Raw genomic sequence first — 26871 nt, 5'->3', positions numbered from 1 at the left:
TTTTGATGAGTGAGGTCGGCCTTTTTTTCATATGTGAAAAATGTGTGTAAGAGCCCTGTGTATTTCATTTTCTGTGAACTGTTTATGTGCTTTGCCCATTTATCTTTTGGATTGTTGCTTTTTTTTTTCTTATCCATTTCCATGGGCTTTTTATATAATGGGGAGACTAGTTTTTATTCATGATGCGAGTTGCAAATAGTTTTCCCAGTTTGTCATCAGCCATTTGACTTTATTTAGGAGGTTCTTGTGTGTGTTTGTGTTTGCCATGTATACATTTTTAGTTTTATGTGGCAGATTTTAGCAATATTTTATTTTGTGGCTTTCGCTGTTACCTCATCCTTAAAAGGCCTTGCAACTGGAAGATTGTAAAATAATTTCCCCATGGTTTAATCCTGTACTTTTATAGTTTAATACTTTTATAGTGTTTACATTTAAATCTTTGATCTCTTTGGGATTTTTCTTTGGGTTTAATGAGTTTGGATCCAGATGACTACAGTCTGGCTTTGTTTAGCCCATTCAGAAGTTAAGAGTGATGAACCAGCATTTAGGTCTTGACAATTTTATAATCCTTTAATTCTTTAAATAGCACTTCCTTTCTGTAATGCTCAATCCCCTTTGCAGAGATCATTAAGTGTTAAGGCAGGAAGATTTAAGAGTAATGAAGATTAGCGGTGGGTGTTTCTCTGGAGTATAAAAGGCTCCCTTTGTTACTGGCCTGCAATTTTACTTTTCTTCCTTTCCTTCATTCAGTATCATTGGGTGCCTACCGCCCGCCCACCCTGTGCCGGCACTGGGGCTGAGAGGCAATGGGCCAGGCAGGGGGTCTTCACTGCATGGAGCCAGCCGACGGTCTGGGGGAGGCACGGGTGTGCACATGGGAATCTCACGTGTACAGTAAAATTACCCAGGAGGAGGTCAGGAAGGGAGGGTCTTGGTTGCTACGACTGTGGATAATGGGGGACCTGAACTAGTCTGGGGGGTGGGTAGACAGGGAAGAGGACCCCCAGGAAGTGACATTTAAACTGAGACGTGGGATGGAGGCTGGAGCGGGGCTGGAAGGAGCTTGACTCAGGGGGAAAAGCGGAGACGGTCAGAGGGTCTGGGGTAGAGTGAGGGGGTGAGGAGTGGGGCTTGTGATGGGTATTCTCCTCCAGGGAAGGCAGCACGGCGTCACCGCTGTCTGTCTGTCTCTCCCTCCCTGAGTCTCTTTTCTTTTCTTTTTAAAAATTATTTATTTATTTATTTTGGCTGCGCTGGGTCTTAGTTGCAGCATGTGGATTCTTAGCTGTGGCATGTGGGCTCTTAGCTGTGGCGTGTGGGCTCTTAGCTGTGGTGTGCGGACTCTTAGTTGTGACATGCAGGATCTAGTTCCCAGACCAAGGATCGGACCCGGGCCCCCTGCAGTGGGAGCGTGGAGTCTTACCCACTGCACCACCTGAGTTTCTTCTGTGATAGAAGAAAGGAATCTAATGAAACAGAAACGCTTTCACTTCTCAGACTTGTAACCTTAGTCTTTCAAACCCCTCGGTTATCTGGCACCACAACACTGTGCTCTGGATAAACGAGGTTCCTGGGCACGGTTTGTAAAGTGGTAACAGAGAACTTCACTCCAAGGCTGTGGGAGCTGAAAGGTTCCGGTTCCGCTTCCCCATTTCATAGATGGGAAAGCTGAGAACCCCGGACCGTTCCTAACTTTCCGGAGGGCTCAGGACGCCACCCCGAGACTTTTTCTGACTTGTGTCTGAAAACATCTCGCTGATAATAATAATAATAATAATAATCCCTGCTCCTCGGATTATTCAGAGAGCAGTGGCCGGGGCCTGCCGTTCATCAGCCCTGAAGGGAACCTTTTAAAAACAGTTGGCAGCGTGCCTGCTGTCGGTAGGTAAGCGCCTAGTGCTGCGTAATTGAACCTTCCCCTGGTGACTCAGGACCATTACTTTAATCGTCGGCCTTTCTGCTGGAGTCATTGCCCTGGCCTGTCCCTCAGCTATGTGGCTCCTCAGGCAGTGGGTGGCGGTCCCGGGGCCAAGAGGGGTCTGGGAGTTGCCGGGTCAGAGCCTCCACACTGCTATGCGGGTCAGGTTGTTCTCTCTCTGTGTCTCCCTCCGCCTCCCTCTGGGGCGCTCTGGCCTCTCCCCAGGCTGCTCCCTGCCCTCCAGGGGCTCTTCCTTTCCTTTGCTTTTTCTTCATCGTTTTCTTTGTTCTTCCGTCTCCACGGCTTTTTTTTTTTTTTTTCCTCCTGTATGTGGGCCTCTCACCGTTGTGGCCTCTCCCGTTGCGGAGCACAGGCTCCGGACGCGCAGGCTCAGCGGCCATGGCTCACGGGCCCGACCAATCCGCGGCATGTGGGATCTTCCCAGACCGGGGCACGAACCCGTGTCCCCTGCATCGGCAGGCGGACTCTCAACCACTGCGCTACCAGGGAAGCCCCTCCACGGCTTTTATAGACTTTGCCCAGCCGCCGCTGGTAGCCAGCCAAGCGGGCCCACTGGGTACAGTCAGTGTGCGGCTCATTCCTTCTTGGGTCTTTATGCCGATGCAGCCTTACTGTCTCCTGATGCTTTGGGGTTTCCAGTTCTCCGGAGGGTCGAGGGTGCTGGACCCTCGAGTGTTGAGTGTTGGAGCAGCAGAGTGATGGTCTAGCTTCATCAAAGGCAGAGACAACAGCTTCCATAGCCTGAGGGATGCCGGGGTGCGGGGTGGGCTGTGTGGACCCAGGCAGGCCATCCAAACACTTGAGCTCTGTTTCTTTACCTCGTAAGTGGAAAATAGGATGATGACGATAATGACAGTAATGACAGCGGCCACCACCTAGAGTCTGAGGAGTCACCCCAGGGTGTCGTTAAAAACCCAGATTCTCAGGCGCCACCCTGAGCTGCTGATTCAGGGGTGGCCTGGGTTTGCATTGAATGACACCCTGCTGTGTGCCTGGTGCCCAGTCCGATCCCAGGAGCCTGATCTGGCGCATGATGGATGAGACCCAGTCCCTGCCCTTGGAGAAGCCCACCCCCAGGAGCACAAGTAGGTGTTGGGATGTGGCTTCCATTGTTTCCACGCAGTATCACATCCAAGAAACGACTCACCATTTTTTCAGAACTCTCATGCGGGCCAGATCCTGGCCACATCCTGCGTCTGACCTGCGTGTGCATCTGTTTCTCCCCAGGTCATTTGCTAAGCCCCCGAAGCAGGTGCAGACGGTCTGTGAATGCATCCTCATCGTGAAGGGGTACAAAGAACTCAACTGGAAAACCGCCAAAGGCATGATGTCCGACCCCAACTTCCTGAGGTCTCTGATGGAGATTGACTTTGATTCAATTACCCAGAGCCAAGTTAAAAACATCAGAGGTGAGTGTAGACAGATGTAGGAACCGCCAGGCTGGTTGTCAGCCTGGCGGCTCAGTCTCTGGGGCCGGAAGGGAAAGCGAGGAGAGGGCTTGTCTCAGGCAGACCCGCCCATCGTGGTCAGATGGTGTCGCCATGGCGTTGCCGATAGAAGAGGGGGAATGATCGTCCCCAGAGGAAGACAGCGGCAGGGAGGATGGTTGCTGGTTGGGCAGTGGCAGTGGATGCCCGCTGAATGTGTGATTCAGCAACGGGTCTGGTTTTCCCTAGTAGGATACGTGACTGTCTCATGGAGCCCACTCTGCCTTGTCTTCTGTGTATCTTGTCCGATCGGCGTAGTGGTGCCAAGAACTGGTCTCGTGGGCAGAGGACTTGAATAGACATTTCTCCAAAAAAGATACACAAATTGCCAATAGCATATGAAAATATGTGTAACATTAGTCACTAGGAAAACGCAGATCAGACCACAATGAGGTACCGTTCAGACCCACCAGGATGGTATAATTTAAACAAAACCACACAAAACTACAAGTGTCGGGGAGGCTATGGAGAACTTGCAAGCCTCATACGTTGTTTGTAGAAACGTAAAGTGGTGTGGAAAACAGTTTGGCAGCTCCTCAGACAGTTAATCATAGAATTTCCATGTGTCCCAACCACTCCATGCCTACGTATAGACCCCAAGGAATAGAAAACAGGTATTCAGACAAAAGCTTATACACAGATGTTCCTGACAGCACTATTTACAATAGCCAAAAGGTGGAGACAACCCAAATATCTATCAATGGATGAACGGATGAACAAGAAAAAACATATCCACACAATGGAATATTATTCAGTCATTAAAAGGAACAAAGTGCTGCTGTGTGCTACAGCATAGATGAACCTCAAAGGCATGATGCTAAGTGAAAGAAGCCAGGCATGAAAGGTCACGTATTGTAATTCCATTTATATGAAATATCCATAGGTAAATAGGTAAATCCACAGGGATGAAGAGCATATTAGTGTTTGCCAGGGTTTGGGGAGGGGAAATGGGTTGTTACTGCTTAATAGCTATGAAGTTTCCTTTTGAGATGATGAGACTGTCTTGGAACTACATAGAGGTGAGGCCTGCAAAATCTTGTGAATCTACTAAATGCCACTTTAACATGTTTATTGTTTAACATGTTTATTTAACATGTTTATTTAACATGTTTAATTGTACACTTTAACGTGTTCATTTAATGTTATGTGAATTTTACCCCAAGTTTTGAAAATGGGTATTCGGGGAAGGAAAAAAGAATTGGTCTAACCTTGACTTCCCTTGTGCCTTTTGCCAGTATGAAGTCTTCTGTAGGTCCTGGAGGATGGGTGAGGAGGGGGGGCGGCACCACCCACCCCATGCCCCCATTTCAGTCACAGATGCCTGCATTCCCCCTGAGCCTGATTGCTGACCTGCCCCAGAGCTTAGCCAGTGAGAATGATGTTAGTCTTTTTCAAAGGCAATAAAAGATCATTGTGTCACTGTGGTTTGTTCAGAACTTGACCATCAATGCATTTTTTCAGCTACTTAAAAAAAAACAAAACAAAGCTAATCGAAATACAAAGGATAGCAACAACCTCAAAAACCCAAGGGCCTCTCTTTACCCATCGTTGGATGGGTTTCCATTTATGTGAAGTTACTCCCAGGGTGAGGGTGCAGGTGGAGGTGATGGTGCCCTGTAAGGACCTATGAACCCCAGTTAGCTGCCAGCTCTGGGCCACCTTGATGCCCAGTTGGGGGGTCCCCACTGATGCCCTGGGTCCCCGGGGGCTGCTGGGTGTCACATGGAAGCTCCTGTGTCACAGGATGTCCTGGGTGGCAGTAACATGTGCCCCTCACTCACATCTTAAACATCCACTTACACAAAATTCATTCGGGGTTGGACCCACCTGTTGTCCATGGGAAAGCTGTCCGGATCTCGCTCACAGGCTTACTGAGGAGAAGGAACTAGTTGCACTTACTTTTAGTAGGCAGTTTATTTCCCATTTTATTTTCCCAAGACGAAGCTCACCGCTCATCGAAATCATTGCGTCTTTGACCTTTAGGCCTCTTGAAGACCCTCAATACCACGACTGAGGAAATGGAAGCTGTGAGCAAGGCAGGCTTGGGGATGCTGAAATTTGTGGAAGCTGTGATGGGCTACTGTGACGTTTTTAGAGAAATCAAGCCCAAGAGAGACAAGGTATTGCCCATCTGTAAGACCTGCACACTTCTGCCAAGAGGTCGTTTTGGAGTCAGAATGAATGTGTCCACAGCTTTACTGGGGAAATTCTGGCAAGGTTCTGATTTTAAACAGCATAAACATTTTCCCCCCAGTAAATGATAGCCCTGAATTATAGGTCTCATTTAGATGTAATGTGAACTGACAGAACCAAAAGTCTGAGAGACTTTTGAAGAAAAGAGGGTAAAATTATTCTCGAGGGCTAAAGCAGAGTTTCTCACCCTGGGTGCTCCTGACATTTTGGATTGGATCATTCTTTTTGGGGAGGCTGTCTGGACACTGCAGGGTGCGCAGCATTGCTGGCCTCCACCCACTGGATGCCGTTGCCCCTTCCCTCGAGTTTTGACAACCAGAAATGTTTCCAAACATTGTCATGTGTCCCTTGGGGGGCAAAGTCGGTCCCTGTTGAGAACCGCTGGGTTAAAGGAACATGCAGAAGACACAATACGAAGAGAATTGTATAAGGTTGATTATCGTTTTGAGCCATATTTTGACATTGCTTTATAAGTCAGGATTTTATCACTCAGAAAACTTAGAACCCATAGTAGGACCAATACAGTCTTCAGTGCATTCTTTTGAGTTTTTGGCTTAGAATCACAGGGTCCTCTTAGTGGGACCCTAGTACACACGAAAATTAAGCCATCTGCTAACTCAGATGCAGGACGTCTTTTTTCTAGTGGGATGTAGGGCTTTTGCATCAAACCATTGAAGAGGTCACTAAGAAAAGAAGCCGTGTGCCTCGCTATGACATAGGGTGGCCCCAGAGGGTAGGGACAGCATTAGAAATGCAGGTGGAGGACTTCCCTGGTGGCCCAGTGGTTAGGACTCAGCACTTTCACTGCCGTGGGTCCGGGTTTGATCCCTGGTCGGGGAGCTAAGATCCCACGAGCCTCATGGCATGGCCAAAAAAAAAAAAAAAAAAAAAATTGCAGGTGGACATAAGCCCAGGTGTGAGACTGACTGTCTTATCCCCACCTCACGGCCGTCCTTTTCCCCATCGTTCTGCGAATTGTCTTCCGTAGGTGGCCAGGCTGGAGCGGAATTTTTACTTGACCAAACGTGAGCTGGAGAAGATCCAGAATGAGCTGGCAGTGATCCAGAGAGAACTGGAAGCTCTGGGGGCCAAGTACGAGGCAGCCATGCTGGAGAAGCAGAAGCTGCAGGAAGAAGCGGAGATCATGGAGAGACGGCTGATCGCGGCCGACAAGCTCATCTCGGGGCTGGGGTCTGAGAATGTCAGGTCAGCCTGGGTAATGAGCCTTCCCGCTAAGCAGCTCTAAGCCAGACTTTGTGGTTTGTGAGTGAACATCCGCAGCACAATTTCTCGCCACGTGGAGTCTTTATTCCACGCTGCATTTTGAGCTGAAAACCGTGTGAAAAAGTTCTGATTTTACTATTATCATGTTTAAAGGTGGCTAATGGCCATTTTATAGATTCTTTTAAAAGTAGGTATCGAGTGTTATTTACTGAGTAACTGTTAAGGGGAGGCCTGGCAGCAGTGGAGACGGGGGGTGGGGGGGAAGCCAGTGCCCTAGGGCCTGGGGATGTTTGCTTCTTGATGACCTTTAACCCCCAGTCCCTTCTGGATGGATCTGGAGGAGGGGCCCACTTCTGTCTCTGGACCCTTGTGGCTGGTTCAGTCCTGAGCTTCAGTTTTCAGTAGGTGGAGCTGTTTGATGCTTATGGGCAAGAGGCCCATTGAGCCATAGCTGGTCCACTGGATGTGACAATAGTTTCTTACCTGGCACCTGCAAAAATGGTATGGAAAACACTGGAAAATATTGTTTGCTTATGGGAAACAAATCATTTTCAATACGTCTATTTTTTTTTTTTTTTTTTTTTGCGGTACGCGGGCCTCTCACTGCTGTGGCCTCTCCCGTTGCGGAGCACAGGCTCCGGACGCACAGGCTCAGCGGCCATGGCTCACGGGCCCAGCCGCTCCGCGGCATGTGGGATCTTCCCAGACTGGGGCACGAACCCGCGTCCCCTGCAATGGCAGGCGGACTCTCAACCACTGCACCACCAGGGAAGCCCTGTTTGTTTGTTTTTGTTTTGGCTTCGCCGTGTGGCATGTGGGATCTTAGTTCTCCAACCAGGGATTGAACTCTTGCCCCCTGTACTGGGAGCACGGAGTCTTAACCACTGGACCGCTAGGGAAGTCCCTCAATATGTCTAAAACCTAGGAGACTTTGACCATTTACCAGAAGAGGCCAAATGAAACACCTGATTTCTTTTATCTTAGACAGAATTTTGTCACCAAGCAGGACTAGGGCTCATGCTCGGCTGGGCGTGTTTTTAAGCTATTGATCGGGCGTTTGGAAACAATGTGATTACTATTGTACTTAATACATATCTTTGAGACAAAATGCATCCCCCAAACATTTATCGAGGCCCATGTTAGATGCTGGGTTCTGCCGAGCTCTGGACTTGAACAAAGCCTCTGAAAACGTTGGGTTCACTAGGCAGGGAAATGGCAAAGTGAGCTGGCGACCTCTGTCCTCCACAAGCAAAGAACATCTCAGAAAATATTTCCTTCTGGCTGGCCCCCTCCTGGCCGTGTGTCAGGCTGGCTCTTCTAGAAGGTTCCTTCGGGTTGTGCCGGAATGTGACCGCTCACGGCAGCCCCCACCTCCCACGCCAGGTGGCTGAACGATTTGGACGAGCTGATGCACCGGCGCGTGAAGTTGCTGGGCGACTGCCTGCTGTGCGCAGCCTTCCTGAGCTATGAGGGCGCCTTCACGTGGGAGTTCCGGGGCGAGATGGTCAACCGGGTCTGGCAGAGCGACATCCTGGGCCGGGGGATCCCCCTGAGCCAGCCCTTCAGACTCGAGAACTTGCTCACAGACGACGTTGAGATCAGCAGGTGAGGGCGACCCCGGGCTGGGAGGACGGGGCACAGAGCCTGGGGGGCATGCAGCTGACCCACCTGCACAGAGACGGCAGGGAGCACTGCCCGCCCGGCTCCCCTGCCTCGGAGGCTCCCTGTCGGCTCACAGCTCGGCCAGAAGAATCCCCATTTCCCCTGTCGCTGCCCCTTCCAGGTGGGGCTCCCAGGGGCTGCCCCCCGACGAGCTCTCCGTTCAGAATGGCATCCTCACCACCCGGGCCAGCCGCTTCCCCCTCTGCATCGACCCGCAGCAGCAGGCCCTCAACTGGATAAAGAGAAAAGAGGAGAAGAACAACCTGCGGGTACGGCTGCCCCCGACACACCCCCCACACCGCTCCACATCCTCGCCCTCCTGCCGTCCTTGGGGCCCAGCCCGGTTCTCCCCGGTGTTCCCAGGCCTCCAGCAAGGCCGAGCTGAAATGCCACCACCCTGAGGCCCCAAGCAGAGCCCTCCCCTTCCTGGCCTGCCCACCCTGTTGAGTCTTGGAGGGCGACTTGAACCACCTCAGATTTGACTCTGCCCTTTGCCTATTCATTGCCCTGTGGGTCACCTGAAGGCAAAGACGGTGCTGTGTTCGTCTTTGCGTTCCCCCTACGCAGTGCAGAGCCAAGTGGCCTTAGATGCTCGGTCACTTTCTTTTTGGAGGGCAGGGGAGGGGCTTGATTGAGAGATAATTCATCTACCATACAATCCACCCATTTGAAGAATACAGTTCAGTAGCTTTTAGTCTATTACACATCGAGTTGTGTAGCAATCACCAGGATCAATTTGTATCACCCTCCTCCAAAAATGCTGTATCCTTTAGCCATCACCACCCCCAAAACTTCCGTTTCCCCTCCTGCCCCTGACCCCCAGCCTCTGACAACCACTAATATATTTTCTGTCTCTATAAATCTGCCTCTTCTGGACGTTAAGTATGAGTGGGATTGTACAGTATGTGGCCTTTTGTGACTGGCTTCTTTCACTTAGCATAATGTTTTCAAAATACATTTTCCCTGCTTAGCGAATCCAACGTTTTCAAAGGCTTCGTTCGATTCCAGGGCTCAGCAGAACCCAGCATCTAACATGGGCCTCGATAAATGTTTGTGTGTCTCAAAGATATGTATTGAGTACAGTAGTAGTCACATTTTCCAAATGCTTAATCAACACATATTGTAGCGTTTGTCAGTACTTCATTCTTTTTTATGGCGAAATAATAGTCTGTTTACCTGCGTAACAGTTGATGGACATTTGGGTTGTTTCTACTTTTTGGCTGTCACGAACAGTGCTGCTGTGACCATTCACGTGCAAGTTTTTTGTGGGCGTGTGTTTTTAATTTTCTTGGGTGAAATTGCTGGGGCCCAGTTACCTTTTACTGAAATAATTAACAGTTCATGATTTTCCATTTTTATCTTTTCCTTGTTTTTTCTGGTCCTTGCTTCCAGATATGTACAAGCAGGTAGGGGAAGCATCCCAAGGTCGGTTGTGGGGGGAACATCCACCCCCAAAATTCACATACAACCGTAGTGGGACAAATATCATCAGTGCAGGAATATTCCTTGACGTCCCTCTTCCCTGAGCCTTCCAGAGAGTTCTCCAATTGCCAGACCTCTCCTAGCCCCCAATCCTACTCCTATCCCCATCCTATCTCTCTTTTTTTGTTTTTTTTTTTGTTTTTGCGGTACGCGGGCCTCTCACTGTTGTGGCCTTTCCCGTTGCGGAGCACCGGCTCTGGACGCACAGGCTCACAGGCTCCGGACGCACAGGCTCAGTGGCCATGGCTCACGGGCCCAGCTGCTCCGCGGCATGTGGGATCTTCCCGGACTGGGGCACAAACCCGCGTCCCCTGCATCGGCAGGCGGACTCTCAACCACTGCGCCACCAGGGAAGCCCCCCATCCTATCTCTTAAAGAGGGAGGGTTCAACTTATGGGGTGAGAGGCTAAGTACATCAATGTAATAAAAGAGGGTGGAGAGGAAGGGAAGAGGAGGTCCCAGGGGCTGGAACAGAGGAAGAGTTTTTACAGATGTTTTGAGAAAAGAGATACGAAAGCAGTCTTAAGGTTTGGAGGGGAGTGAATTTTTTTTTTTTTTTTTTTTGGTGGACTCTGTGTTTGGACCCTTTTTGAGGTCTTCTGAGACATGTGATGAGATTCTCTCCTAATCACTTTTGGCTGCTGACCTGTGTTTTTTGAACGAGAGGCTGCTCAGAGCCTGAACCTCATGGTTTATACGGGTTACATGCCCTGCTTCTCTCCCTGTTCTGTTTTCCCCTCTGCCTCCCTTCAAGGTGCTGACATGTCCCCTGCCACCTCCAAGGATTTTTTTCCCCTTGAATTTGGCGAGTGAGCTGATTTTTAGCATCTGCCTTCCCTCCCTTCCAGGTGGCTTCCTTTAATGACCCTGACTTCCTCAAGCAGCTGGAGATATCCATAAAGTACGGGACACCTTTCCTGTTCCACGATGTGGATGAGTACATCGACCCTGTGATTGATAACGTCTTAGAAAAAAACATCAAGGTCTCCCAAGGACGGCAGTTTATCATACTGGGAGACAAGGAAGTGGACTATGATTCGAATTTCAGACTGTATCTGAACACCAAGCTGGCCAACCCCAGATATAGCCCATCCGTGTTTGGGAAAGCCATGGTGATCAATTATACTGGTAAGGACGTACAGAGCCTCAGTGCCGAACTTTAGGTGGAGACCACAGTCTGAGCTCAAGGCTCTCAAGGGATGTCACTTCATTCGGTGAATCATTCTCAGAGTCACATCTTTCATAGTCAACCAATCAGTTCTTTTTGGTTTGCTTTTTGAGGCTGCACCGTGCGGCATGCAGGATCTTAGTTCCCCGACCAGGGATCGAACCCGTGCCTCCTGCATTGGGAGTTTGGAGTCTTAACCACTGGACCCCCAGGGAAGTCCCAACCAATCAGTTCTTAATGAGGAAGCAACACCAAAAGGTTTGGGGGCCTTTAGAAGGCAATGAGTTATGTGTCTTGAGATGTGCTGAGTCTGGACCACAGGGCTCAGACATTCACCCTCGGAGCGAGGTGAGACCCCTTTCTGCTGCAGCAGGAAGTTATACTGTATTTGTGTATTTAAATACACAGTATGATTTTGGATTTCCCTCTTCCTCTCAGTTGAATTCGGTTAGGAATTGAATGCCACTTCCCACATTTTCTAGGGTGGTCACACGGGTTCCTAGGTAGGTTAATCAGGTTTGGGTACGCGTTAGGAAGTTCCCTGGCGGTCCAGTGGTTAGGACTCTGCGCTTTCACTGCCAAGGGCCTGGGTGCGATCCCTGGTTGGGGAACTAAGATCCCATAAGCCGCGTGGCTTAAAAAAAAAAAGAAAAAGTTTGGGTATAAACCCAGATATCTAACGAGGGTCCCCCAAGATGTGGGAGCCCTGGATTTGATTTCAGTGCACTTTCACACTTGCTGTCCACTACTCCAGGTAACAGCATCTCTGTTTTGTTCTGCCCCATATTTTTCACCTGGGGCTTTAGAATGGCCTTGGTGGGAGAGTGAGTCCTCGTGTTCCTGGGATGCCGGGCCCACCCTCCACTTGCCCCAGGCACTGCTGTGTGGGGGAGACGAGATGGTGAGCAGCCTGGCAGGGGGACGCGGTGGTAAGGGCTTGCCTCGTCCCCCCACAGTCACGCTGAAAGGCCTGGAGGACCAGCTGCTGAGTGTGCTGGTGGCCTACGAGAGGCGAGAGCTGGAAGAGCAGAGGGAGCATCTCATCCAGGAGACGAGTGAGAACAAGAACCTGCTGAAGGGCTTGGAGGACTCACTCCTGCGGGAACTGGCCACCTCCACGGGGAACATGCTGGACAATGTGGAGCTGGTGCAGACCCTGGAGGAGACCAAATCCAAAGCCACAGAGGTATGAACTGTGTGGAAAAGTGTATCGATCCTGGCCACGGAGTCCCAGAGGTGTTCCCAGGCACCCCTGTGCACCCAGTCAGCCTCTCTTAATTGAGAGTGATAGAAAATCTGGCCCCACGTGGCTTAAGTCCAAAGGGAATTTATCGGCCTAGAAAACAGAAAAGTCGAGGGATGGCTTCAGGCAGGGCTGGATCCAGGACTCCAAGCATATCATCCAGGGCTCAGTTTCTCTCCATTTCTGGACCTTCTGCTGTGTTGGCCTCATTCTCTGCCTCCCTGTGGAGCCAAGCTCCCCTCATGGTCACAAGCTGGATCTGGCTTCATGTCCACTGAGGTTCAAGTCCCAAAGAGAAGAATGAGAATCTTTTCCTGTCACTGAAGTCACGTGCTCACCCCAAACCACTCCCACGGGCTGGGGATGCCATGTGTGGATTCTCTGGACTTCACTCACCTGATCCCCGCCTGGCCTCAGGGTTGAGCCTCACATATGAATGAAAGGAGGAAACTGTAGGTCTCTAGATCAAACTCAGGGACTGTTACTAGAAGAAGGGGGCACGGGGGCAGGGGACGTCAAGCCACAAATATCTGCCACATCTCGCGAGAGGCTGGGGGCCCTTCCTGTGTGCGCTGCATGGCTTTCTTTGCTGCCACCCTCCCCCCACTGCTCTCCACCTTCTTACTTTCTCGCCTGTTTCGTATGTCTTCCTGGTTTCGGCTGTAAGTGGCAACATCCGCCTCTTCTTCAGGTATCAGAGAAGCTCAAGCTGGCGGAGAAGACAGCCCTGGACATCGACAGGCTGCGGGACGGCTACCGGCCGGCCGCCCGGAGGGGAGCCATCCTGTTCTTCGTGCTGTCGGAGATGGCCCTGGTGAGCTCCATGTACCAGCACTCCCTGATCGCCTTCCTGGAGGTCTTCGGCTTGTCACTCAAGAAGTCGTTGCCTGACTCCATTCTTATGAAGCGATTAAGGAACATCATGGACACGCTGACCTTCAACATCTATAACTATGGCTGCACAGGTGAGCACCTGTTCGCACCGATTTAGGACCGATGCACTCTGTGCGCGTCTGTCCAAATTTCCTCTTCTTATAAGGACACCAGTCGGATAGCATGGGGGCCCTCCCTAACAGCCTCATTTTATTTTTTTATTTTTTTAAATTAATTTTTATTGGAGTATAATTGATTTACAATGTTGTGTTAGTTTTAGGTGTACAGCAAAGTGAATCAGTTATACATATACATACATCCACTCTTTTTTAGATTCATTACAGAGTACTGAGCAGAGATCCCGGTGCTGTACAGCAGGTTCTTACCAGTTATCTATATTATAGACAGTTGTGTGTATATGTCCATCCCAATCTCCCAGTTTATCCCTCCTCCTGCCCTTTCCCCCTTGGTAACCATGAGTTTATTTTCTACATCTGTGACTCTATTTCTGTTTTGTAAATAGGTTCATTTGTACCATTTTTTTTAGATTCCACATATGAGTGATATCATATGATATTTGTCTTTCTCTGTCTGACTTACTTCACTCAGTGTGACAATCTCTAGGTCCCTCCATGTCGCTGCAGGTGGCATGATTTCGTTCTTGTTTATGGCTGAGTACCCTAATCACCTCTTAGAGGCCCTGTCTCCAGCTCTGAGGTACTGGGTATTAAGGCTTCAACTTATAGATTTTGAGGGGGGTACAGCTCAAAATTGTGTTGGGCAGGAAACAGGTTGAGGGCTATCCTATAGGGCTCACTTAAGTAACGAACCCTTCTAACACGTATAAGATAGAATTCAAATCACACATTTTGCCTTAACATGTTTTTTTTCTTCTGTTAAAAAAAAAAAGAACTCTAGTGTTTTACGTCTTCCTATCCATAAAGAGTGTGTTGATGGAATGGGCTTACTCTGCAATAGAGATTGGCCAAATCTGTCCCACCGCCTGCTTTTGTAAATAAAGTTATATTGGCACACAGCCACACCCGTTTCTATACAGATCGTCCATGGCGGCTTTCACGGTACAATGGCAGAGTTCAGTAGTTATGACAGAGACTGTTTAGTCTGCAAAGCCGAGTCGATTTACTCTCTGGCCCTTTATGGAAAGTTTGCTAATACCTCTTCTCCACTGTAAGAACTTTTGCTTTGAGTCAGGCAAATGACCAGTGCTTCATTCAGAAGGTGGCTCTGAACCTCCATCATACGGTCCTTCATCTGCTTGGGGGGGACACCCCCCTCCTCTTCCCACAAGGGCGTGGTAAGTGCCGCCTGGAGACGTGACCATTTCAGATGCGTACGAGCGAGGGTCACTGCCTGTTGCACTTGTGGGCATGACGTGTCAATTGAGCTCATAGTTTTTGCACGCAGGTGTTCACGGGCACCAAATGCAAAGACAGCTAAATGCAACTAACTGTGCAGTTGAGGTGCTTCAGTTCATTTCTCTGAAATTTAAGCATGGTGTGCATAAGAAACCCTGTGTTTAAATGCATTTGTTTTATCCAGACCCATCTGTTGTTTCTCTTCAGGGTTGTTTGAGAGGCACAAGTTACTTTTTTCTTTCAATATGACTGTCAAGATAGAACAAGCAGAGGGGAGAGTCCCCCAGGAAGAATTAGATTTCTTCTTAAAAGGTAATGAATTTGCCTCGTTTCATGCTTCCCAACTCCCTGGACCCACGTTGCACATGTGTATGAGTCTGTTCACCAAAACAAACAACAGCGGCAATTTGCCTTCCTTAAAACTCGGCTTCCAATAGCACTGCTTTAGTAAATATCTCAGTTGACAGTTCCAGCCTCAGAGATAGTTCCAGTTAACTCAGAGCAGCCAGCCTCTGCCTTAAGGCCGCCCCGAGGCTGGAGTTACGGACGGTGACAGGGGAAGCCTAACCCTCTTCTCTTTCCAGCCCCCTTTTGAGAAGTGGATTTTCCCCCAAAGTGAGGGAAGCCCAGGAATGGAGCTCTTACTCTTCCCCGTGTGTTGGTGTCGGCTGTTTACTTCTCTTATCCTGTTGTGATTAGGAAACATTTCCCTGGAGAAAAGCAAACGGAGAAAACCCTGTGCTTGGTTGTCCGACCAGGGATGGGAAGATATCATTCTTTTATCAGAGATGTTTCCAGACAACTTTGGGACTCTTCCTGATGATGTGGAGAAACATCTGACCGTCTGGCAGGAGGTGAGCAAGTGTCCTCTTTCTCCTCCTTCCCTTCCCCACGTGTCAGTCATCTCCACACTCGATCTGCAGCCTAACGCCCTATGAGTATGAAGATCTGCCTCTGAGTGGCTCGTGCAGAGTGTAGCCAATGCCCTCTAACTCCCTGGATGGAATTCTCCTTTATCTAGTTCAGCTAGTTTTGTGGGAGAACTATCCATCTGTCTCTCCATCTGTCTATCTGTCCATTTGTCCATCCATCCATCTGTCCATCTGCCTCTATGTACCTGTCCATCCATTCATCCATTCACCCATCCATTCAAGAAACTTTTTGAGCATCTGTGGATGGACCATGTCCCTTGATGGGCAGTGGGAATTCAACAGTCCATAAGACTCAGTCCATCCCTTCCTAAAGTTCAGAGTTTGGGGGGTAGAAAATGACAGATCTGACTAGACGTGGCCTATAGATTTCATCTCTTTACAGGGGCTCTTGGGACCTTCACATAAAAAGGGGGGCCTATATCATTTCTCAGTTGACGCCAGCATGGACGTTCTTTGCTTTTCCCAGTGGTATGACCTGGATTCACTTGAGCAGTTTCCATTCCCCCTGGGTTATGATGACAACATCACCCCTTTCCAGAAGTTGCTTATTTTGCGCTGTTTCCGTGTGGATCGGGTATATCGGGCCGTGACTGACTACGTGACTGTAACAATGGGAGAGAAGTAAGTGAGTTGTTTGTGTTTGCTTGGCCCTTTCTGTGGGGTAGAATATCTAATGTCACCCCTTCCTGGACTCACGGATGGCAGTGGGTGGCCAGCTCCAGAGAGGACTGCCTTTGAGCATGATTTGGTAGCCACTCTAGAGCAGCACTGTTTAAGAGAAATACAATGTGAGTGACATATGTAATTTCAAGTCTTCTGGTAGCCACATTCAAAAAGAAGCAGGTGAAATTAATTTTAATAACAGTTATCATAAGCATATAAAATATAATATATCAATATATAACAATATATAATATACATGTAATATTTACTAATAATAAGTAACTGTATTTAATTATTAAATGATACATATGAACTTATTTACAAAAGAGAAACAGACTCACAGACATAGAAAACCAACTTATGGTGACCAAAGGGGAAAAGGTGAGGGGGAGGGATATATTAGGAATTTGGGAGTAAAATATACACACGACTATATATAAAACAGATAACCAACAAGGACCTACTGTATAGCACAGGGAACTCTACTCAGTATTTTGTAATAACCTAGATGGGAAAAGAATCTGAAAAAGAATATATATTTATATTATAACTGAATCATTTTGCTGTACACCTGAAACTAACACAACATTGTAAATCAACTATACTTCAATTAAAAAAGTAAATTTATAAAAAAGGAAACAGTCAAAATTAATTTTAATAACAATCATCATAAGTTATATATATTAATATATCATATCATATAAATAATATGTATTAATAATTAATTATATTTAACTCAAGTATTAAAATATTATCTCAGCATGTAATGGATTGAGATATTTTGCATATTTTTTGATATTAAGGCTTTAAAATCCTGTGCGAATTCACATGTACAGCACATCTCAGTTTGGACTAGCCACACTTCAAGTGCTCAATAGCCACACGTGCCCGATGGCTGCCGTATTGGTAGCTCTGGAATCGAGAGTGAAGCCGGATGGGTAACTTAGGGTGACAAACTCAAATCTGCCTCCACGGCCAGCGGGTGATGGAGAGGACCGAGCGTGGCTGGACGAGGACACGGGCCCACAGGAGAGGTCAAGGCCTGGCCAGCAGCCCCTTAACTCTTGCTGACTGATGCCAGGTGGCGGCGGGGACCCAGATCTCTGACTCTTCAAAGGAAACTAGAAATTTGGATTTCTACATGAAATCTCCCAATCGTTATGTGCTGGCAACTAATTTTTAAAAAATCTCGAGATGCAGGCCACTCAGGACACGCCTGTGGAGCCGCCGGTGTGGGACCTCTGGGTTCAGTGCCCAGGGCACGTCCACCTGGAAGGCCGGCTTGTCAGGAGGCATGCAGCTCAGTACAGGTCTCCTGAAGCCCCCAACCCGGATGTACCAGGCCGTGCAGAGAGGTCCCCATCACCCAGGAGCTTATTACCATCCAGCGAACGAGATGTGTGTAAAAACTGGATTCCAAAACAAGGAAGGCTGAGCAAAGAGCCATACCAGAGGAACAGTCAGAAGGTTCTGGACACTGGGAGGAAGAGTGCTGGTCGGACTGGCCGGCCCCTGCCTGGCGCTGTCCTCCCGGGAGCGTTTTCCAGTTGTGTTTCTTTCCCCAGGTACGTGCAGCCTCCGATGATCAGCTTTGAAGCCATCTTTGAGCAGAGCGCACCCAACTCGCCCATTGTGTTTATCCTGAGTCCTGGCTCTGACCCCGCCAGCGACCTTATGAAATTAGCCGAGCACAGTGGTTTTGGAGGGAACCGCCTCAAGTTCCTTGCCGTGGGTCAAGGTCAAGAAAAGGTAAATTGTGGTTGGAAGGAACAAGCTCTAAATGTGGGTGAGGTCACCGTCCCGTTAGAAATGAATTAACGAATGTTTGGCTTTAAGCCAAGAGTACCGCCCCCCACACACGAGTGCCATGCATTTCCGGTCTACGGAGCAGTAATCAAATGTCACAGCGATGACAGTGTGAACAGTAGTGTAGTTCTAGAGCTAACCTGCTGTGATTGCCCAGCCTGGTACCGTCGGTATGTTCTACTGTTTCCAAAGCCCTTTCACATCCAGTTTTTATCTCCCTCAGCCCTTGCAAGAGCTGCGTTTTGGATCAGGGCTGTCAGTGCCCCAGTGGCAAGGCCAACTGGTCAGGGGGCAGGTGCCACTGAGTCCGAGGTTGGAGCTCTGGGGGCTGAGGGAGGCCAATGAGTGCAGCCCAGCGGACCCGGGTGGCCCCGGAGGAAGTCGAAAGGGTTGCTTCTTCAAAGGCTCCCTCTGTAGCTCCTGGACTGCTGGCTCCTCTGTGGCTTCTGCTGCAGTGGCCAGTAGCCTCCTGGTGCTTGCAGCGGGTCTCTGGGAGAGCACAGGGTGGTGTGGCAGTGGGACGCCGACTCTTCCTTTCTGTCTCTGTCGGAGCAGGTGGCCCTCCAGCTGCTGGAGACGGCGGTGGCTCGAGGGCAGTGGCTGATGCTGCAGAACTGCCACCTCCTGGTCAAGTGGCTGAAGGACCTGGAGAAGTCACTGGAGAGGATCACCAAGCCCCACCCCGAGTTCCGCCTGTGGCTCACCACGGACCCCACTGAGGGCTTCCCCATCGGGATCCTGCAGAAGTCCTTGAAGGTCTGGCTGCAGGACAGACAGACAGCCCACGGCTCGGTTCCTTACCTCACTCCCGTTTTGCTGTGTGCGTGTGTGTGTTTAGGATAGAGTTGGGACCCCATGGACACCCCCGCTTCCCAATTCCATTTCTCCCTCTCCCTTCAGAGGTAAGCACTGTCCAGAATAAGGTGACAATTATTGGGTGACAGGGATGACTCCCAGGCCCGTCTTTATCACTTCTGCATGTTCTCAGAACAATTTCTGGGTTAGTTTTCATGGACTTCACATTTATCCTTTTTAACTCTAATGATCAGCCCTCCCACAGCCCGCAGAACTGGAGCACTTGTGTGTGTAAGTTTCAAGGAGTTTACCTGCCCTGTTCAGTTTAGTCTCTGGGAACATTTTGGGGAATGGTTTCATCATCCCTCTCTTCCTCCAGGACAGGGAGAGGGAAAAACTTAGCTACTTCTATTTTACATTTGAGGATCCCATGGATCAGAGGAGGTTAAAAGAGCCTTCCTGGGGTCCTTTGGTGAGTCAGGGCAGAGCTGGAACAACATCTAGTTTTGAACTCATTCACGTGGGCCCTTGGGAATAGGGAAGCTAGCTTTGCAAGGACGGAGGGAAAGCCAAGACGCCTGCAGTCTGCACGCTCTTCAGAGCCCTGCTCGTGGGCCTGGGGTTTCCGTCATCATCAGTCTTTGCTTCCGACAGGTTGTCACCGAGCCACCCAACGGGCTGAAACTCAACATGAGAGCGACGTACTTCAAGATCTCTCCTGAGATGCTGGACCAGTGTCCACACCCTGCTTTCAAGTCCCTGGTCTACGTGTTGGCGTTCTTCCACGCCGTGGTGCAGGAGAGGAGAAAGTTCGGGAAGATCGGGTGGAACGTGTACTACGACTTCAACGAGTCAGACTTCCAGGTGAAGAGGCGGCTACTGCCTCTCCCCGGGGACACGCCCTCCTTAGTTGTTCCTGCCCACGTTTTCAGAAAATAGTCAGAACGCGAATGACTTGATGGGTTTTCGGATACCCAGGACTGTTCCTCCTCTTTTCAGGTCTGCATGGAAATTCTGAACACATACTTAACAAAAGCTTTCCAGCAGCACGACCCTCGGATCCCATGGGGCAGCCTCAAGTACCTCATCGGGGAGGTAGGAGCATCCTGGGCACCCTCTGCAGGCCCCCTGGGGTGGGCTGGGCTGTGGCCTGGTGCCCCCGGTCCATGGCCCCTGAGCCTTCTGGGACTTCCCTCTTGCTGCTGCCCGTCAGCTGAAGGCCCCTGGGTCTCTGTAAACACCCCCCAGCCCCGGTTCATCACCCTGTTATCCTTTGTCCTAAGTGAGCGACCTTCACCTGGGAGTTTGGACTCATCGCCCTGGGGACTCATGTTCCTGAGGACGCCTCAGGCATGTCACTGGAGCCCTGCTCCTGTTCAGCGGGCCTGGAGGTCCACTCTGGAGGCCACGACCTTATACAGTGCTTGTGGGAAAGCTTCCCCGGAGGCCTGTGTGTGGCTCAAACAGAGACATCACTGTTCCAAAGACAAAAGCGGCTGCTGGCTCCTTGGGTTGTTTTGTTTGCTTGTTCGCTATGTTTTGGGGAGTTGGCCAGTTGCACACTGGCTCCCAGCATTTCATGAGGACTGCTATCACCTTGGGCTCTATGAGTCTGCACACAAGCCCTCTTGTATATAGTGGCCCAAAGGCTGTGCAAGTCAGCACGGTTTGAGCTGTACAGTGGCCGGGCAGCAGGAGTCTCACTAAGGGCGCATCTGGGCTTGACCCTGGACTATCCGCTGGGCGCGGGGCCTCAGGGCCCACCCCGTAGGTTCTGTGTCCTGGCCGGCTCTCACTCCCTGTAATGTCAGGTCATGTACGGAGGACGGGCCATCGACAGCTTTGACCGGCGTATCCTGACCATCTACATGGATGAATACCTGGGAGACTTCCTTTTCGATACTTTCCAGCCATTCCACTTCTTCCGGAATAAGGAAGTGGACTACAAAATCCCCAGGGGGGATGTCAAGGAAAAATTTGTTGGTGAGATTTCTCAGCCATTAGAAAGTATGTTAAATGTTTGATTCTAAGGGAGCCCGTACATTTCAGCTGTTCTGGTTTCTGTGGTTGGCTTGATGGTTCTTCTGACCCCTTCCCTGGTGGGACTCTTTGACTGCTCGGGGGTGTTTTCTTATGCCTTTTAGCAGGGCCCAGTGGGCTCTTCCTAGCCTCAGAGCTGATGGAGTTAGTTCAGACTTCCTGTCTGGAATGATGGTAAATATGTCAGAATCTCCCTGGAAGGGCAGAGTGGCCCCTGGGAAAGTCACTGAGCCATTTTCATAAAAGATACACGTAGAGGAAGTTCCCTGGTGGTCCAGTGGGTAGGACTCTGCACTTTCACTGCTGTGGGCCTGGGTTTGATCTCTGGTTGGGGAACTAGGATCCCGCAAGCTGCGAGGCCAGGAAAAAAAAAAAAAAAGATGCACACAGAACGGTATCGGGCATGGTGGTGTAGAATTCTTATTTTAAAAGCACGTCACCCTCTCAGAGGTGGAACGTAGTCTAACGTGTCTGGGGACGTCGAGGCTGTGGGCCCTCAGGAATCGGAGGTGGCACGGCGGTGTAACCGCTGTTCTCTCTCATTACAGAAGCCATTGAGGCCCTCCCTCTGGCCAACACGCCTGAAGTGTTTGGGCTTCACCTCAACGCTGAGACTGGATATTACACTCAGGCAGCTCGAGACATGTGGTCTCACCTGCTGGAGCTGCAGCCTCAGACGGGTAAAGTCCCCTGCAGAGGACTGTGCTCATTGGACTGGGGACAAAGGGCATTGGCGCAAAGTGCTGCTTCGGGTTCTGATGGCTTCCGTACTGTTGGTGCCCTTCTGAGAACCAGAAGGCACAGGAGGCCCCAGCCCTGCACTCAGGTGCCTTGCGCTCTCTAAAAAGTGTCCTGATTTCAGGGGAATGCAGCACTGGCATCAGCCGAGATGATTACATTGGCCACGTGGCCAAGGACATAGAAAACAAGATGCCCGAAGTCTTTGACTTGGACCTGGTCAGGAAGCAGCTGGGGACGGCCATCTCCCCTACCTCAGTGGTGCTCCTGCAGGAGCTGGAGCGCTTCAACAAGCTTGTCATACGGATGTCCACGTCCCTGGCTGAACTTCAGAGGGTAAGCCTGTTCCTCAAGGGCTACTTCCTGCCTCGGTGGAGTGCTCGGTTTTCCGCTAGTCTTGCCTGACTGCTCTCGATTCCATAAACAGGCCTTGGCTGGAGAAGTCGGGATGAGCAGTGAATTAGATGATGTAGCCAGGTCCCTCTTTCTCGGGCACATCCCTAGTATCTGGAGAAAGCTTGCGCCTGACACCTTAAAGTCCCTCGGAAACTGGATACCCTACTTCCTGCGGAGGTTCAGCCAGTACACGACGTGGGTGAGTGAGAGGCAGCGGCCTGCGTGCTGGTTCAAGGCTTGGCCTGGACGCCCTCAAACCACTTCCCGACCCCTTCTCCCCTCCCCAGCGGTACCTCTGTCAGGAGCTGACTGGGTGCCCTGGAAATGGTCTCGGACTCTGCAAGCATATCTGGTTTTTTTTCTTTTCTTCCTTCCCCCCTCCCTCCCTTCCTTCCTTCCTCGGGAACTTCCCTGGTGACACAGTGGTTAAGAATCCGCCTGCCAATGCGGGGGACACGGGTTTGAGCCCTGGTCCGGGAAAATCCTACATGCCGCGGAGCAGCTAAGCCCGTGAGCCACAACTACAGAGCCTGCTCTCTAGAGCCCTCGAGCCACAACTACTGAGCCCGCGTGCCGCAACTACTGAAGCCTGCACGCCTAGAGCCCGTGCTCCCCAACAAAGAGAAGCCACCGCAAGGAAGAGTAGCCCCTGCTCACTGCAAATAGAGAAAGCTCACGCACAGCAACGAAGACCCAACCCAGCCAAAAATAAATAAATAAAATAAATAAATATATTTTAAAAAAAGAGAAGACTTTGAAGCATACTATGCACAACTTGATTTATCCGTCTAAGAGTCTATCTTGGCAATTGTTCCATCTAAGTACATCTAGACGTCATTCCTTCTAGGCTACTCCATCTCACAGATATCCCGTATGCTTTCCCCTGATGGATATTTAGGTGGTTGACATTGTTTTTTTTGTTTTCTTTTTGGATTTTTTGTTTTGCTAGTACAAACAACATTCTGGTGCACATGCCTTTGGAGACTCATATGAGTATATTACATGGGTACAATGGAAGAGTTGGATCCGAGTGTGTGCATTTTAAATTCTGACAGCTCTTGTCAGATGGTTTTCTAGAGAACTTGGAACTACAATGTACGAGAATGATTATTTCCTCACCTCTCTGCAACATGGTGGGTGTGTTCTTAATATTTTGGATCTTTTTCTCCTTCATAGGTAAAAAATATCAACTATGTTGGTTGTGTATTTCTTTAATTATGGGGAGGCTGAGTGTATTTGACACGTTTATAGACATTTTGTGTTTTTCATCTTGATTTCATTTTTATCAAGTTCTCCACCTTTTAAAAAAAAATTATTTATTTATTTATTTTTGGCTGCGTTGGGTCTTTGTTGCTGTGCGCGGGCTTTCTCTAGTTGCAGTGAGCGGGGGCTACTCTTCGTTGCGGTGCTCAGGCTTCTCCGGTGGCTTCTCTTGTCACAGAGCATGGGCTCTAGGCACACGGGCTTCAGTAGTTGTGGCTTAGTTGCTCCGCGGCATGTGGGATCTTCCCGTGGGATCAAACCCGTGTCCCCTGCATTGGCAGGCAGATTCTTAACCACTGCACCACCAGGGAAGCCCCTCAAGTTCTCCACCTTCTAAAATTGATTTTTAAGAGCTCTTTGTACATCAAGGGAATTAATCCTTTTGTCTGCTGGTGTTGCAGATATTTCCCCAGCTTGCCTTAAGCTTTTTGATTTTGTGGTATTTTTTCCATAGGAAAGTTTTACATTTTAATGTAGTCAAATAGATCAGTCTTTTCTTTTATGGCTTCTGGGTTTTGTATTCCCCACTCCAAGATTCTGAAAACAGTCACTGGAGATTTGATTTGTACTTTTGTGGTTTATTTATTTTTGTTTTGTTTTTATTTTTTTGGCCTTGCTGCGCGGCATGTGGGATCCTACTTACCCAACCAGGGATCGAACCCACGCCCCCTGCAGTGGAAGCGCTGAGTCTTCATGTGGTGTATTTTTTATATTTAAATCTTGGCTCCGCCTGGAGTTTGGCGATCCAGCTTGTTTTTCCCAGTGGGCTGCCAGTTGTCCCAACACCATCTTCCTGCCCCTAACGTGAGCTACATCTTCTGTCATCTTTGACCCTGGCATTGGATGGCAGCCCCAGGCTCTCACCAGCTGCCTTCTCTCTCCAGGTCACCGAGAGCGAGCCCAGAGTGATGTGGCTCTCGGGGCTGCACATCCCAGAATCCTACCTCACGGCCCTGGTGCAGGCCACCTGCCGGAGGAACGGCTGGCCGCTGGACCGCTCCACCTTGTTCACGCAAGTGACCAAGTTCCAAGATGCAGACGAAGTGAATGAGCAGGCGGGACAAGGTACGGCCAGCTCCCTGCGGATTCATGGCCTCTCATGTAGGGTCTCCCTCCCCAAGCCACCCTCAAAAGGGCTGAGCACAGTGTAGGCCCGGAAAGTCAGACTGCTGCAAACACTGGCCATGTTTGTGTGCTGTCCACGTGGGGCTTGACGTCTCTGAGGGTGAGTCCAGATGTTTCTTTTCCGGTTTTTCCACTGAGACGTGGGCTGATGTCAGGGGAGAGCTGAGCCACACTCGCCCAGCTTGTCTGTGGGGAATAGGCTCCTAGGTTAGAAAGAACTGGATCGCTAGGTGGCTTCCCTGGAACCCATGAGGGCCCGGGGGCATGGGAGCCAGAGAGCAGGATGGGCTAGGCGGGAACCGTTCAATTGTGCTAGAACGTCAAGTCCCTTAGATACTGGTTGCTGACTGTGTGAACTGCGGCTGGAAACTATGGTTTCCCGGGGGGTCGTGTCTCAGAGGACATCTCGCTGCAAGCACAAAAGCCCTCTTCAGCTAGCTTAGGGAGAGGGAGTTTATGGTGAACATTCAGGAGCGCTCAGTCCCCTTTGTAGAAGGCCAGCGAGGTCTCAGAGGGACTGGCAGTGTTGGGGTGGCCGTGGTGCCAGCTGGGGCCCGAGGCCAGTTAAGTCTGTGGGCCTTGATGCCACACTGCTGGGGAGAGGCGACCACCCCTCTTCCATGGCGCTGTGGCCATATGGAGCGTCACGGGGTCTCCAGCGTGTCCCATCTGGGCTCTACAAAAGGAGAGTGGGTGGGGTAGAAATGGCGGCCACCCCTTTTGGGAAGAGGCCGGGGCTGTGTCTGGGGAAGGAGAATCAGTTAGTTACCCTTTTGTTTGTCCATATGCGCACCTGCTAGAGCTGCCGCACGCACGGCAGAATGACACTTGCCTCCGCCTAAGTCCGGCTGTCTTCCTGGTGCCTCTAGGATGCTTTGTCTCAGGACTGTATCTAGAAGGCGCTGACTGGGATATAGAAAAAGGATGTCTGATCAAGAGCAAATCCAAGGTGCTGGTCGTCGACCTGCCCATCCTGAAGATCATCCCCGTTGAAGCCCATCGCCTCAAACTGCAGGTGAAAGGCCGCCGCCTGCCCGTTTCCCCTCTTCTCTGACTGGAGTTAGACACCAGGTGGTTTCCAAGAGTCTTGCCTTTTAGCACAGGGGCTCTTAACCTTTCAGGGCTGGGGGAAGCCTTTGAGCCACGTCCTGGGGGAAAAATGCACGCGTGCGCATGCGTGTGTGCAGAGCCTTCCGGGGGCGGCACGGGTTCAAGGTTGGAGGCTGTGGTCCAGACCAGCTTGAGGAGCGACTCCTCCCTTCTGGTGAAATTCTGCACGCGTTGCGTGGATCAGAAGGTAGCTACATCCGGTGTGGACGGCAGGCGTCCCTGTAGGACAGCCTGCTCTGCCAGCCGACCCCGCTTCTCATGGGTGTCAGCAGAGCCCGGCACCTCGCGGGGCCCCTCCGCACCCTTAGCGCTTAGACGAGCCTTCGCCCTCCCCGGGACCCGCGCTCCCCTCTGCCCGCGCCGGCACCTCACGCCCCTTTCCTGTGCAGAACACTTTCCGGACGCCCGTCTACACCACCTCCACGAGAAGGAACGCCATGGGGGTCGGCTTGGTTTTTGAAGCCGATCTCTTTACCACGAAGCACATTTCTCACTGGGTCCTGCAAGGGGTGTGCCTCACCCTGAATTCTGATTAACCCTCTGGGTGAAGAAAACGGCACGAGATTCTAAGTCTGTGGCCGGCAACGGATGTGCTGGGAATTCGTGAAGACTCATCATCTGCTGTCACTTCTTGGGGCCTCTCGAGGCAGGAGAGTGGTTGACACTGATGTTTTTCTTTCATTTGAAATCAGCCATTTATATCTCTTTCCATGTAAGTTAACCTGAATGGTTTTATTTTTTCAAACTTTTAAAAAAAGGATTCTGTGGTATTCAAAAAGTAAATTCAAAAAGAGCATTTTAAGACGTGTCGAATTTGCTTTTCCTTCTTAGGGGAACCACTTACGCAAAACTGCCTGGCATGTCGATGGCACAAGTGAGAATTCTAACGCAAACTGTCAAAGGTGGTTTTTTTTGATAGTCCAGGTCTGTTTCAGCAGACGCCTCTCTGGAGCGAGGGCTGCGTGCTGGGGCGTGGGATAGAAGGCCGAGGCTGCTGCGCGGAGGCAGCAGGGCCCCCGTCCCTGGGCTGATGAGGCCGGAGTCACCCACACCCTTCCAGAACTCTCCAGCCCGGCTCCCCGGGCGCTGGCCTGGCAGCGTGTGGGTGAGGGTGCTGAGCCTGGTGTTTTGATTCCTGCGTGAGGCTGTGAGGGGTTGGGTGCAGACGTAGAACCTGAAGGACCGGCGGCTACCGGGCGTCCGTTCCTCCTGCGCACCTGGGGCTACTCCGGCCAGGCCCGGCCGGGGGCGCGGAGCGGCTTTACCCGGCGAGGGAGGAACGGGGCTGAGCTGAGCGCTAGCGGGACACGAGGGCGAGGCCAGTCACGGGGACAACTGGCTTTTGCTAGAAGCGCC

General features: G+C 50.5%; 1 protein-coding gene across 1 annotated transcript in view; it reads left to right on the top strand.

The window, feature by feature from the left end:
- Nucleotides 1-26403, top strand: part of DNAH10 (dynein axonemal heavy chain 10) — a gene marked incomplete at its 5' end in the record, with an annotated part of 152217 nt that extends 125814 nt beyond the window's left edge. Inside the window, 23 exons of the mRNA XM_079717271.1 lie at nt 3167-3348; nt 5410-5546; nt 6608-6825; nt 8227-8448; nt 8627-8774; nt 10836-11115; nt 12112-12341; nt 13090-13363; nt 14855-14959; nt 15347-15501; nt 16046-16200; nt 17808-17991; nt 18604-18804; nt 19498-19707; nt 19843-19938; nt 20655-20826; nt 21432-21563; nt 21746-21957; nt 22049-22216; nt 24165-24345; nt 25275-25420; nt 25905-26227; nt 26347-26403. Coding sequence (XP_079573397.1) covers nt 3167-3348; nt 5410-5546; nt 6608-6825; nt 8227-8448; nt 8627-8774; nt 10836-11115; nt 12112-12341; nt 13090-13363; nt 14855-14959; nt 15347-15501; nt 16046-16200; nt 17808-17991; nt 18604-18804; nt 19498-19707; nt 19843-19938; nt 20655-20826; nt 21432-21563; nt 21746-21957; nt 22049-22216; nt 24165-24345; nt 25275-25420; nt 25905-26051 — 3955 coding nt within the window. The 3' untranslated portion in view covers nt 26052-26227; nt 26347-26403. The remainder of the gene's footprint in view (nt 1-3166; nt 3349-5409; nt 5547-6607; nt 6826-8226; nt 8449-8626; nt 8775-10835; nt 11116-12111; nt 12342-13089; nt 13364-14854; nt 14960-15346; nt 15502-16045; nt 16201-17807; nt 17992-18603; nt 18805-19497; nt 19708-19842; nt 19939-20654; nt 20827-21431; nt 21564-21745; nt 21958-22048; nt 22217-24164; nt 24346-25274; nt 25421-25904; nt 26228-26346) is intronic.
- Between the last annotated feature and the right edge of the window lie 468 nt (nt 26404-26871).

The sequence above is a fragment of the Hyperoodon ampullatus genome (assembly GCF_949752795.1).
Source record: "Hyperoodon ampullatus genome assembly, chromosome: 13".
Lineage (NCBI taxonomy): Eukaryota > Metazoa > Chordata > Mammalia > Artiodactyla > Ziphiidae > Hyperoodon > Hyperoodon ampullatus.
The sequence above is the reverse complement of the archived record's forward strand: the minus strand, read 5'-3'. Positions and strand labels throughout refer to the sequence as shown.